Raw genomic sequence first — 14063 nt, 5'->3', positions numbered from 1 at the left:
TATAATCATACCTACCTGAGGGGGAAAGTACTATCTGATTTAGGCAGAAGAGATGAGGTTCAAAGTTTTTCTCCTATTTCTGGTTTTATGACAGAATGTTAAATTCTATAAAAATCTTAAAATGTTAAAAAACTGAACAGGAACTTAGAGTTCATTTGGCCCAATGCCATAATTTTATAAATGAGGGAAATGAGATCTGAAGAAGCTAAGAAGCATCTCCAGGATCACAGTGCAGTTGGCAGTGAAAGGCCAGTGATTTATTCCCCCATCGTGGAAAACTCATCTTAAAATAAGAATTGTAAAGATGTTTTCATCGTTTTTAGTTTTTTTTTATGGAAAATATTTCAAGAGTAAATCTTTCTTAGAGATATCGTGGAGAAATTATTACTCTGAACAACCCTATTCTAATTCCAAGATTTTGTGTCAGTCGATATCATGCCAGTTTTTTAAATTTTATCCAGATGTATGCAATGTTGCAATTATTACTCCATGGCATAGCACAGTATACATTTACTTCATTTAACGAACATGGTTACAATAACATTTTCAGTTGAACGTTATGTTTTAGAATTAAAAAAATATCATTTCAGTAAATGTCTGTTCTATTTTCTAGATGTCTCCTGAAGAAAAATTGTGTAAGTACTGTGGAGTCAGCTATCTAATTCTTCATGAGTTTAAGGCTATGGAAGAAAAAGTGAAAGCGATGGAAAAAGAGATGAAATTTTATCAAGGAAGTGTAGAACGTGAAAAGAGCCTTCAAGAAATGCTACAGTCTCTTAGCCAAGATTTTGAACAGTACAGAATTGACAATGAATCCAAAATGGAAAGGTTAGAATATGTTATTCTTTTCTGTCATTTATTTAGTTTGGAAGAAAAGTACAGAATATAGACTTGACTTTGTTTTTCTAGAATTTCTCTGCATCAAGTATAATTTACACCTTAATACATTTGAGTTTGTTTATTAATTATTACTGATTACTAAATATACTTCTTAAATATAATTTGAGCATTCCTATATACATAGGTGTATATTTCTATCAATAATTAGAAACCAATTGATTCAGTAACTATAAGTTGAGATGGGTTGATTTAACTTTTCCCCAGATATGTATCTTAATTTTATCATTAGGAAGATTTGTCTATCAAAAATCAGGTGAATTTTGGTAGTTTTGATATCTAACATTTGTTTTTAAATGTGCTTGAATATTTAGATTTATAGAATAAGGCTTTCATGTTATGAAAAGGAGGCCAAAACATTAAAATTGACACATGATTCTAAATCACTGAAACTGGAATAAAATTAAAGATTGGTTTCCTAATGCTGTTGAGTCTAATCAGCAAGTTAGTCTGCCTAAAGACACCTCACTGAGCTTATACAAACACTTCTACAAAAGAGTTTTTGCTGTTGTTTCATGGCTTTTCCTTTGAATGAATATGTCTCCATTTAAAATATCAACAATTGATGTTAGTAAACTATGAACTAATGAATATAATGAAATCTTGTCCTTATAAAGTAGAAACTTTCTTAAATCTCTTAGGATTAAGTACTTCTATTAAATTTTATTACAAATTTAAATAATTACATTAAATGTCAATTCTTAGTCCTTTGCTAAGAAAATTTTGTTATATTTTCTTGAATTTCAAGTCTGAATAGTAAAGTATTTAATAATGTTTGAGTGGAAAAATTAAAATATTTAGTTTAAAATTTTAAATTTGGAGGGTTTTTGCCTGTCAGATTCTTTTGTTTGGTGTTACTCCCACTTTCTTGAATAATATATTGTATTATATAAATAATACATAAACATATGAAATAAAAGAAGTATTGATATATAGAAGAAAAGGCAAGAAAGTCCTTTTTTATCCTTCTGATTGCTTTTTTCTTACTGGAGATAAAAAAATAAAAAAACACTTTTAATGGTTTGGTATATATCTTTCTAGATCCTTCATTTTGCCTTAAGCTTTATTACAGATATATCTTTTAAATATATGTAATGTTTATATATACCATGTAGTTTTAAAACTATTTTTTAATAGACTCATTTTTAATATAAGTAATATAATAAATATATTGGTCTGTGACTTTTGCCACTTAATTTTATATACTGGAAATTGTTCCATGTTAATGCATATAGATCTATCTTGTTCTTAACTGCTGCAAAGTCTTCCTTACTAAGAATATGCTATAATTTACTTAACCATTTCTCTTTTAACATTTAGATTATTCCAGTATTTATGATCACACATAGTAGTTTTATTTATATTCTTGTGTACATATGTTTTCCATAGGATAAATTCCTAGAAGTGGAATTGCTGAAAAGAAAGTAAATACCAATTTAAAATTTTGATGGACATTATACCAGATTGTCCTTTGAGAAGATAGGGTTAATTTATATTTGGCCAATAGTTTATAAAGTGGTCATTTCCTTACATCTTGTTAATACTGGAGTCTTCTTAATTTTTCTCAAATTTTCACTTTTTTCTTCAGAAAAAATGTTACTTCATTGTTATTTAATTTGTGTTTCTTTATTGCTAGTGAGGTTGAACTTTTTTCATATGTTTATTAGATATTTACATTTCATCAATGAATTACTTGTTCATATATATTGTCCAATTTTCTACAGTATTATTTGTATTTTTTGTTTATATATAGGAGTTTTTAATATAATATGGACTCATATTTTGCTTACATATTGCTAATATTTTCTCATGGTTGCTTATCTTATTGTTTATTGTATTTTTTTCCTGTATCAATTTTTTAAAAATATGCCAAATTCTGGTAAGGGTTCTGTGTCAAGTCCTTTTGGTTGCAAACAACAGAAACTTACTCTGGCTTGTGCTAACCTAGATTCAAGCAAGTTGAAAAACAACATAAGTTTAAAACTTTTATAGTGTTGTTGTTTTGGTAAGGCTTTTAATCTGTTTATGAGTTAGATTTATAATTTCATGGGTTTTTTTGTTGTTGTTTTATAAATATTTATTTATTTATTTATTTATTGTTGTCCCAATATCATTCTTTAAATTCTTCATCCTTTCTCACTTAATTTGAAATGCCACCTATTATAGTCTTATTCTGGACTCTGTTTTATGCTATTGATCTATTATCTATCACTGGGTGTCTTAGTCCATTTGGGCTGCTATAACAAAGTAGTAGACTGGGTGACTTATAACAATATTATTTATTTCTCACAGTTCTGGAGGCTGGGAAGCCTAGGATCAAAGTGCTAGCATATTTGTTACCTGGCGAGAGCCCCTTCCTGGTTCATAGACAGCTGTCTTCTTGCTGTGTCCTCATATGGCAGAGAAGGCAAGGGAGCTTTCTGGAGTCTCTTTTATAAGGATACTAATCCCATTCATGAGAGCTTCATCCTTAGGACCTAATCACCTCCCAAAGGCCCCACCTCCAAATATCATCACATTGGGCAATAGATTTCAACTTAAGAGTTTTGGGGGGACACAAATACCCAGTGTATAGGAGTGGGTCAGCAACATACTTTTAACTACTTTTGCTTTATATGTTTTGATATTTTGTAGGGCAACTGTTTGTTTTGCTTTTCATGTTATCCTGGCTTTTCTAACATATTTTCTAGATGAATTAGAATCAGCTTATCAGATTCCATAAAACATTCTATATTATGATTTAGATTGGAGTTGCATTTGCTTTCTAGAGCAATTTGACATCTTAAGAATTTACATCTTTATAATCTTCAGTCTTTTTATCCTGGAACATGGTATTTTCCCCCCATTTATTCAGGCTTTGTTTAAATCCCTCAATAAAATTTTAGAATTTTCTTGCACATTCCATATTAGTTTAATTGCTGGACATGTAACTTTTGTTGCTATTGGGGATGGGATCTTTTTGTTCGTTAGATTTTTAAATTTTTCTGAATGCTATTGATTTTCATATATTGACTTTGTAACTAGCTCACTTACTGAATTCTTTTATTACTTGTATTTGTTTTTCAGTTGATTTTCTTGAATATATTACATATATTCATTTTATATATACACAAGTACACATACATAAGACAATCAGATTATATGCAAATAGTAACTGTCTTACCTTTAAATTTCTAATAGTTCCCCACTCCCCGTCCTTTTTGTCTCGTTAACTTGGATTAGACCTTTAGAACAGTATTGAACAGTAAACTTGTAGAGTGCATCTTTGTCTTATTTCTGATTTAATGTGAACCCATCTAATGTGTTTCTATGTTAAATTGGGTGTTGGCTATAGGTTTCTTAAAGATGACTTTTATCAAAGGAATTTCCCTTTTTTTCTAGATCCTTAAGGTTAATATTTTAATCAGGAATTGAATTTTAACAAATGCTTTTCTATCTTCTTTGTTGTAAATTAATTGTCCCTATATGCATGGGTTTATTTCTGGGCTCTCAATTCTGTTCCATTGATCTATGTATCTTTTTCTGTCAATACCATGCTATTTTGATTACTATGGCTTTGAAATATTGTTTGAAATCAGGGAGTGTGATACCTCCAGCTTTATTCTTTTTTCCTCAGGATTGCTTTGGCAATCCTTTTGTGGTTCCATATACATTTTAGAATTTTTTGTTTTACTTTTGTGAACAATGTCTTTGGGACTTTGATGGGGATTGTGTTGAATCTGTAGATTGCTTTAGGTAATATGGACATTTTAACAATGTTAATTCTTTCAGTCCATGAGCATGGAATATCTTTCTATTTATTTGTGTCTTCTTCAGTTTCTTACAACAATGTCTTAGAGTTTTCAGGTCTTTCACCTCCTTGGTTAAATTTATTTCTGGGTGTTTTATTCTTTTTGATGCAGTTGTAAATAGAATTTTCTTAATTTCTCTTTCTGCTAACTCATTATTAGTGTATAGAAACCCAACCGATTTTTGTATGTTGATTTTGTACCCTGGAACTTTACTCATTTATTATTTCTAATAGTTTTTTTTGTGGAGTCTTTAGGGTTTTCTGTATCTAAAATCATATCATCTGCAAATAGTGACAATTTTACTTCTTCCTTTTCAATTTGGATGCTTTTTACTTATTTTTCTTGCATGATTGCTCTGGTTAAAACTTCCAGTACTATGTTGAATAAGAGTGGTGAGAGTGCATATCCTTGTCTTGTTAGTGATTTTAGAGGGATAGCTTTCAGTTTTTCACCATTGGGTATGATGTTAGCTGTGGGTTTGTCATATATGGCCTTTATTATGTTGAGGTACATTCCTTCTATACTAACTTTATTGAGAGTTTCTATCATAAATGGGTGTTGAATCTTGTCTAATGCTTTTTCTGCATCTATGAGATGAGATCATGGTTTTTATCCTTCACTTTGTTATAGTGATGTATCACGTTGATTGATTTGAGGAAGTTGAAGCATCCCTGGAATAAATCCCACTTGATCAAGGTTATTATTACTTTTAATCTATTGTTTTATTAATCTAATATTTTGTTGAGAATTTTTGCATCTATGTTCATCAGAGATATTGACCTGTAATTTTGTGTGTGTGTGTGTGTGTGTGTGTGTGTGTGGTCATTGTCTGGTTTTTGTATCACAGTGATGTTGACCTCATAAAAATGAGTTAGGAAGTCTTCCTTCCCCTTCAAGTTTTTTGGAGTAGTTTGAGAGGGATAGATATTAAATCTTCTTTGAATATTTAGTATAATTTACCTGTGAGGCCCTCTGGTCTTCTGGTGGACTTTTGTTTCATGGGAACTTTTGGATTACCGTTTCCATCTCTGTACTAGTGATTGGTCTATTCAGATTTTCTATTTCTTCATGACTCAGTCTTGGAAAGTTGTATGATTCTAAGAATTTGTCCATTTCTAGGTTGTCCAATTTTTGGCATATAGCTGTTCATTATATTTTATTATAATCCTTTGTATTTTTGTGGTATCCATTGTTACTTCTTCTCTTTTGTTTCTGATTTTATTGATTTTATTAACAGAGCCTCCTCTCTCTCTTTTTTCTTAGTTAGTCTAGCTAAAGTTTTGTCAATTTTGTTTATCTTTGCAAAGAACCAGATCTTAGTTTCATTGATCTTTTCTATTGTGTTTTTAGTCTCTATTTCATTTATTTCCTCTCTGATCTTTATTATTTCCTTCCTGCTACTGACTTCGGACTTTATTTGTTCTTCTTTTTCTAGTTCCTTTACATGTATGGTTAGATTGTTTAATATTGTTCTTGTTTCATTGAGACTTTTCTTGTTTCTTGAGGTAAGCCTGTATTGCTATAAACTTCCCTCTTAGAACTGCTTTTGTTGCATTCCATAGATTTTGGTATTTTGTATTCTTATTTTCATTTGTCTTCAGGTAATTTTTTATTTCTTCTTTCATTTCTTCATTGAACCAATAGTTGTTAAGTACCATGTTGTTCAGCCTCACATATTTGTGACTTTTCCAGCTTTCTTCTTGTAGTTGATTTCTGTTTTCATACCATTGTGATTGGGAAGGATGATTCATATGATTTCAGTCTTTAAATTTATTGAGACTTGTTTTATGTCCCAACATATAGTCTATTCTTCAGAAAGTTTCATGCACACTTGAAAGAAAATGTGTATTCTGCTGCATTGGAATGAAATTTTCTGTACAAATCTATCACATCCATCTGGTCTAATGTTTCACATAAGGCCAGTGTTTCCTTGTTGACTTTCTGTCTAGATGATCTATTTATTGATGTAAGTGGAGTGTTAAAGATCCCTACTATTACTGGGTTGCTATCAGTTTCTCCCTCTAGGTCTGCTAATAAGTGTTTTATATATTTTGGTGCTCTTAGATTAGGTGCATATATACTAATAACTGTTATGTCTCCTTGATGAATTATCCCTTTATCATTATATACTGTCCATTATTGTCTCATGTTAACTTTTTTGGCTTGAAGTCTGTTTTGTCTGATGTGAGTATGTCTATACCCACTTTCTTTTGGCTGCCATTTGCTTGGAGTATCATCTTCCATTCTTTCACTCTGAGCCCATGTTTGTCTTTAGAGCTGAGGTGAGTTTCTTGGAGGCAGCATACAGCTGGGTCTTGCTTTTTAATCAGTCCAGCCACTCTGTGTCTTTTGATTAGTGAATTCAATCCATTTACATTTAGGGTGATTATTGATAGACGAAGACTTAGTACTGCCATTTTATCTTGTTTTCTGGTTGCTCTATTTCTCCATTATTTCTTTTTCCTTGTGATTCTGCCTGCCATTTTGGTTTAGTGGTTTTCTATGATGTTTTTCTCAGTTACCTCTTTTTTTATATTTCATGTCTCTGCTCTAGATTTATGTTTTGTGGTTACCATGAAGTTTGTATAAAGTGTCTCATAAATAAAATAGTCCTCTTTTAGGTAACATCTTATCTTCACTTACCTATATATTCACTCTACCATGTTGTTGACATCACTTTCTCCTAATATATTTTCTAATATTAAGCTATACTTACATTTTTGGTATAAAGCCATTTGGATTATGATGTGTATTTCAGAGTTCCCTAAATTTTATGCATTTGCTTACAGCTATGAGCACTCTGTACTATTTTTCCATAAATGCTCCATTTAATATATATGTTTAAAGGAAATTTTCTGTAAGAAAAGTAAGTGGGAAAACATTATCACTTGCCATAAATAGAAGGTTAAAAATAAAGATATAATTATTAAAATAAAATGTCTTTGTACCACTAAAATAATTATCCATATTACTAGTTATGTGTCAGAAATTTTATGAAAATTATTTATATTTAATATGGTGCTGGATTAATTTGCTAATGTTTTACATAGATTTTTGCATCCGTATTCACAGGTGAGGTCTTCTTTTATAGTATAAATACTGGCTTAAACTAGCCTCTTGAAAAACGTTAAGAAGCCTTTCACCTTTTGTGTACACCAGACATGTTGAATAACACGAGTTGCCTGTTCCTTGCAGCTTTGGCAGATATCCTTCATAAAGAGTGTGCTTGTATCTTTTTTGGGAAGTAGAATTTTGATGACTCATTATGTGTCCTCTGTACTTATTGGTTTATTTGTGGATTTTACCTCTTCCTGAGTCAATTTTAGAAATTGATATTTTCCTAGAAAAACAAGTATTTAACTTACATTTCAAGTTTCTTGTTAGTTAGTAATATGTGGTATCCTTTTATTTAAAAATTTTCCTCTGTATCTGTTACGACCCCCTTTATCTTTTCTTGGCATGATTATTTGTGTTTGATTAAGAGAGAGAGGATAAAGAGAGGGGAGAGGAAACTTTTTTTCCCTAAGAAAAGAAACAGATTTGTCTATTTTATTGACCTTTTCAAAGAACCAGATTTTAGCTTAATTGATCAAATCTGTTTCTTTACTATTTCATTAATTTACACTCTTATTTTTATTTATTTATTATCCTTTAAAATTTTTCTAGTTTTCTTACTAGTTACCTCACCAAAGCCTTAGCTAATTTTTCAGTCTCTTTTCCTAGTAGTTACATTTAAAGTTATTAAGTTTCCTTGTGGTAGTAAGTTTTCACAACAAAATTTTGATAATAGTGTTTTATTTTTATTTACTTTTAAATACGATGGGAGTTCAGTTTTTATTTCCTTTTTAATCTAAGACTCTTGGAAGAACATTTTTTAAGTTTTCTAAGTGGATACCTTTTTTTTTTGCTATCTTTTTATTTATGTCTATTTTTTATTCCACCGTGGACAGAGAATGTGACTTATTTAGAAGAACTTACTGAGAGTTTAAAAAACAGTGAGTTTTTGGAACTACTCCATAACTACTTGAAAATGAGGCATGTTCTCAACTAGGTCCAAGATGCCAGAAGACTCGACTTCCAGTGAACCTTGAGCCTCATTATATGCTCTTTGTAATACATTAGCATGCTAAATAACATACCCACCAGTGCCATGACAGTTCTAAGGCTAACCATAAAAGGCCAAAAAGTGGGCAGTGGCCCAATTCCTGGAAATTCCCTCCCCTTCCCCAAAATAGTTGGAATAATCCTTAACACTCATTAGCCTATGAAATTACCCAGTCCCTAAAAACTAACCACCACATGTTTCAGGGCCTCTCGCCTTCTGAGATGGCCCACACTGTCTGTGGAGTGTCTATCTCTCTAAATAAATCCACTTCTTACCTATTTTGATAAGGTAAAAAAAAAAAGAAAAAAAAGAAAATGAGGCATGTTCTTTGTATTAGGGATATAACTTTTTAATAGATCCATTAAAGTGCACCGGTTAATTGTGCTATTCAAAATCTGTATGTCTTTGCTTATTCTTGCCTATTTCACTTGGCAAATCATAGGGGAATATTAAAATCTTCCAAAATCAGTGTGGGTTTGTCCATTTCTATCTATTTCAAAGTTAGGTTGATGGGATTTTTAAGACCTCTTTTTTTGGATTACATATGTTTTAGTATAGAATATTTTTCTTGACCTACTTTAACTTTTCTAACACTTGATTTTTTAAAAAAATTTATTTATTTTTATACAGCAGGTTCTTATTAGTTATCTATTTTATACATATTAGTGTATATATGTCAATCCCAATCTCCCAATTCATCCCACCCACACTCCCGCCCTGCTTTCCCCACCTTGGTGTCCATACGTTTGTTCTCTACATCTGTGTCTCTATTTCTACCTTGCAAACTGGTTCATCTCTACCATTTTTCTAGATTCCACATATATGCATTAATATACGATATTTGTTTTCCTCTTTCTGACTTAACTTCACTCTGTATGACAGTCTCTAGGTCCATCCACGTCTCTACAAGTGACCCAATTTCGTTCCTTTTTATGGCTGAGTAATATTCCGCTGTATATATGTACCACATCTTCTTTATCCATTCGTCTGTCGATGGGCATTTAGGTTGCTTCCATGACCTGGCTATTGTAAATAGTGCTGCAGTGAACACTGGGGTGCATGTGTCTTTTTGAATTATGTTTTTCTCTGGGTATATGCTCAGGAGTGGGATTGCTGGGTCATATGGTAGTTCTATTTTTAGTTTTTTAAGGAATCTCCATACTGTTCTCCATAGTGGCTGTATCAGTTTACATTCCCACCAACAGTGCAAGAGGGTTCCCTTTTCTCCACACCCTCTCTAGCATTTGCTGTTCGTAGATTTTCTGATGATGCCCATTTCTAACACTTGATTTTTATTTTTTATTTTTATTTTTTTTAAAAACATCTTTATTGAAGTATAATTGCTTTACAATGGTGTGTTAGTTTCTGCTTTATAACAAAGTGAATCAGTTATACATATACATATGTTCCCATATCTCTTCCCTCTTGCATCTCCCTCCCTCCCACCCTCCCCATCCCACCCCTCTAGGTGGTCACAAAGCACCGAGCTGATCTCCCTGTGCTATGCGGCTGCTTCCCACTAGCTATCTATTGTACATCTGGTAGTGTATATATGTCCATGACACTCTCTCACCCTGTCACATCTCACCCTTCCCCCTCCCCATATCCTCAAGTCCATTCTCTAGTAGGTCTGTGTCGTTATTCCCGTCTTGCCACTAGGTTCTTCATGGCCTCTTTTTTTTTTTTTTTCCCTTAGATTCCATATATATGTGTTAGCATACTGTATTTGTTTTTCTCTTTCTGACTTACTTCACTCTGTATGACAGACTCTAACTCCATCCACCTCATTACAAATACCTCCATTTCATTTCTTTTTATGGCTGAGTAATATTCCATTGTATATATGTGCCACATCTTCTTTATCCATTCATCTGATGATGGACACTTAGGTTGCTTCCATGTCCTGGCTATTGTAAATAGAGCTGCAATGAACATTTTGGTACATGACTCTTTTTGAACTATGGTTTTCTCAGGGTATATGCCCAGTAGTGGGATTGCTGGGTCGTATGGTAGTTCTATTTGTAGTTTTTTAAGGAACCTCCATACTGTTCTCCATAGTGGCTGTATCAATTTACATTCCCACCAACAGTGCAAGAGTGTTCCCTTTTCTCCACACCCTCTCCAGCATTTATTGTTTCTAGATTTTTTGATGATGGCCAATCTGACCAGTGTGAGATGATATCTCATTGTAGTTTTGATTTGCATTTCTCTAATGATTAATGATGTTGAGCATTCTTTCATGTGTCTGTTGGCCATCTGTATATCTTCTTTGGAGAAATGTCTATTTAGGTCTTCTGCCCATTTTTGGATTGGGTTGTTTGTTTTTTTGTTATTGAGCTGCATGAGCTGCTTGTAAATCTTGGAGATTAATCCTTTGTCAGTTGCTTCATTTGCAAATATTTTCTCCCATTCTGAGGGTTGTCTTTTGGTCTTGTTTATGGTTTCCTTTGCTGTGCAAAAGCTTTTAAGTTTCATTAGGTCCCATTTGTTTATTTGTGTTTTTATTTCCATTTCTCTAGGAGCTGGGTCAAAAAGAATCTTGCTGTGATTTATGTCATAGAGTGTTCTGCCTATGTTTTCCTCTAAGAGTTTGATAGTGTCTGGCCTTACACTTAGGTCTTTAATCCATTTTGAGTTTATTTTTGTGTATGGTGTCAGGGAGTGTTCTAATTTCATACTTTTACATGTAGCTGTCCAATTTTCCCAGCACCACTTATTGAAGAGGCTGTCTTTTCTCCACTGTATATGCTTGCCTCCTTTATCAAAGATAAGGTGACCATATGTGCGTGGGTTTATCTCTGGGCTTTCTATCCTGTTCCATTGATCTATATTTCTGTTTTTGTGCCAGTACCAAGCTGTCTTGATTACTGTAGCTTTGTAATATAGTCTGAAGTCAGGGAGCCTGATTCCTCCAGCTCCATTTTTCGTTCTCAAGATTGCTTTGGCTATTCGGGGTCTTTTGTGTTTCCATACAAATTGTGAAATTTTTTGTTCTAGTTCTGTGAAAAATGCCAGTGGTAGTTTGATAGGGATTGCATTGAATCTGTAGATTGCTTTGGGTAGCAGAGTCATTTTCACAATGTTGATTCTTCCAATCCAAGAACATGGTATATCTCTCCATCTATTTGTATCATCTTTAATTTCTTTCATCAGTGTCTTATTATTTTCTGCATACAGGTCTTTTGTCTCCTTAGGTAGGTTTATTCCTAGATATTTTATTCTTTTTGTTGCAATGGTAAACGGGAGGGTTTTCTTAATTTCACTTTCAGATTTTTCATCATTAGTGTATAGAAATGCAAGAGATTTCTGTGCATTAATTTTGTATCCTGCTACTTTACCAAATTCATTGATTAGCTCTAGTAGTTTTCTGGTAGCATCTTTAGGATTCTCTATGTATAGTATCATGTCATCTGCAAACAGTGACAGCTTTACTTCTTCTTTTCCGATTTGGATTCCTTTTATTTCTTTTTCTTCTCTGATTGCTGTGGCTAACACTTCCAAAACTATGTTGAATAATAGTGGTGAGAGTGGGCAACCTTGTCTTGTTCCTGATCTTAGTGGAAATGGTTTCAGTTTTTCACCATTGAGGACAATATTGGCTGTGGGTTTGTCATATATGGCCTTTATTATGTTGAGGAAAGTTCCCTCTATGCCTACTTTCTGCAGGGCTTTTATCATAAATGGGTGTTGAATTTTGTCAAAAGCTTTCTCTGCATCTATTGAGATGATCATATGGTTTTTCTCTTTCAATTTGTTAATATGGTGTATCACGTTGATTGATTGGCGTATATTGAAGAATCCTTGCATTCCTGGGATAAACCCCACTTGATCATGGTGTATGATCCTTTTAATGTGCTGTTGGATTCTGTTTGCTAGTATTTTGTTGAGGATTTTTGCATTTATGTTCATCAGTGATATTGGCCTGTAGTTTTCTTTCTTTGTGACATCTTTGTCTGGTTTTGGTATCAGGGTGATGGTGGCCTCGTAGAATGAGTTTGGGAGTGTTCCTCCCTCTGCAATATTTTGGAAGAGTTTGAGAAGGATAGGTGTTAGCTCTTCTCTAAATGTTTGATAGAATTCGCCTGTGAAGCCATCTGGTCCTGGGCTTTTGTTTGTTGGAAGATTTTTAATCACAATTTCAATTTCAGTGCTTGTGATTGGTCTGTTCATATTTTCTATTTCTTCCTGGTTCAGTCTCGGCAGGTTGTGCATTTCTAAGAATCTGTCCATTTCTTCCAGGTTGTCCATTTTATTGGCATAGAGTTGCTTGTAGTAATCTCTCATGATCGTTTGTATTTCTGCAGTGTCAGTGGTTACTTCTCCTTTTTCATTTCTAATTCTATTGATTTGAGTCTTCTCCCTTTTTCTCTTGATGAGTCTGGCTAATGGTTTATCAATTTTGTTTATCTTCTCAAAGAACCAGCTTTTAGTTGCATTGATTTTTGCTATTGTTTCCTTCATTTCTTTTTCATTTATTTCTGACCTGATCTTTATGTTTCTTTCCTTCTGCTAACTTTGGGGTTTTTTTGTTCTTCTTTCTCTAATTGCTTCAGGTGCAAGGTTAGGTTGTTTATTCGAGATGTTTCCTGTTTCTTGAGGTAGGCTTGTATTGCTATAAACTTCCCTCTTAGCACTGCTTTTGCTGCGTCCCATAGGTTTTGGGTCGTCGTGTCTCCATTGTCATTTGTTTCTAGGTATTTTTTGATTTCCCCTTTGATTTCTTCAGTGATCACTTCGTTATTAAGTAGTGTATTGTGTAGCCTCCATGTGTTTGTATTTTTTACAGCTCTTTTCCTGTAATTGATATCTAGTCTCATAGCGTTGTGGTTGGAAAAGATACTTGATACGATTTCAATTTTCCTGAATTTACCAAGGCTTGATTTGTGGCCCAAGATATGATCTATCCTGGAGAATGTTCCATGAGCACTTGAGAAGAATGTGTATTCTGTTGTTTTGGGGTGGAATGTCCTATAAATATCACTTAAGTCCATCTTGTTTAATGTATCATTTAAAGCTTGTGTTTCCTTATTTATTTTCATTTTGGATGATCTGTCCATTGGTGAAAGTGGGGTGTTAAAGTCCCCTACTATGATTGTGTTACTGTCGATTTCCCCTTTTATGGCTGTTAGTATTTGCCTTATGTATTGAGGTGCTCCTATGTTGGGTGCATAAATATTTACAATTGTTATACCTTCCTCTTGGATCGATCCCTTGATCATTATATAGTGTCCTTCTTTGTCTCTTGTAATAGTCTTTATTTTAAAGTCTAT

At 32.9% G+C, this 14063-nt stretch overlaps 1 protein-coding gene across 1 annotated transcript in view; it reads left to right on the top strand.

The window, feature by feature from the left end:
* Positions 1-613: 613 nt before the first annotated feature.
* The window catches only part of LEKR1 (leucine, glutamate and lysine rich 1), a 218398-nt gene continuing 204948 nt past the window's right edge, over positions 614-14063 (top strand). The window contains exon 1 of the mRNA XM_061192760.1: positions 614-828. Coding sequence (XP_061048743.1) covers positions 614-828 — 215 coding nt within the window. The remainder of the gene's footprint in view (positions 829-14063) is intronic.

This window comes from Eubalaena glacialis, chromosome 6 (assembly GCF_028564815.1).
Source record: "Eubalaena glacialis isolate mEubGla1 chromosome 6, mEubGla1.1.hap2.+ XY, whole genome shotgun sequence".
Classification (NCBI taxonomy): domain Eukaryota; kingdom Metazoa; phylum Chordata; class Mammalia; order Artiodactyla; family Balaenidae; genus Eubalaena; species Eubalaena glacialis.
Note: the sequence above shows the minus strand (reverse complement) of the source record. Positions and strands in the feature narration are given on the sequence as shown.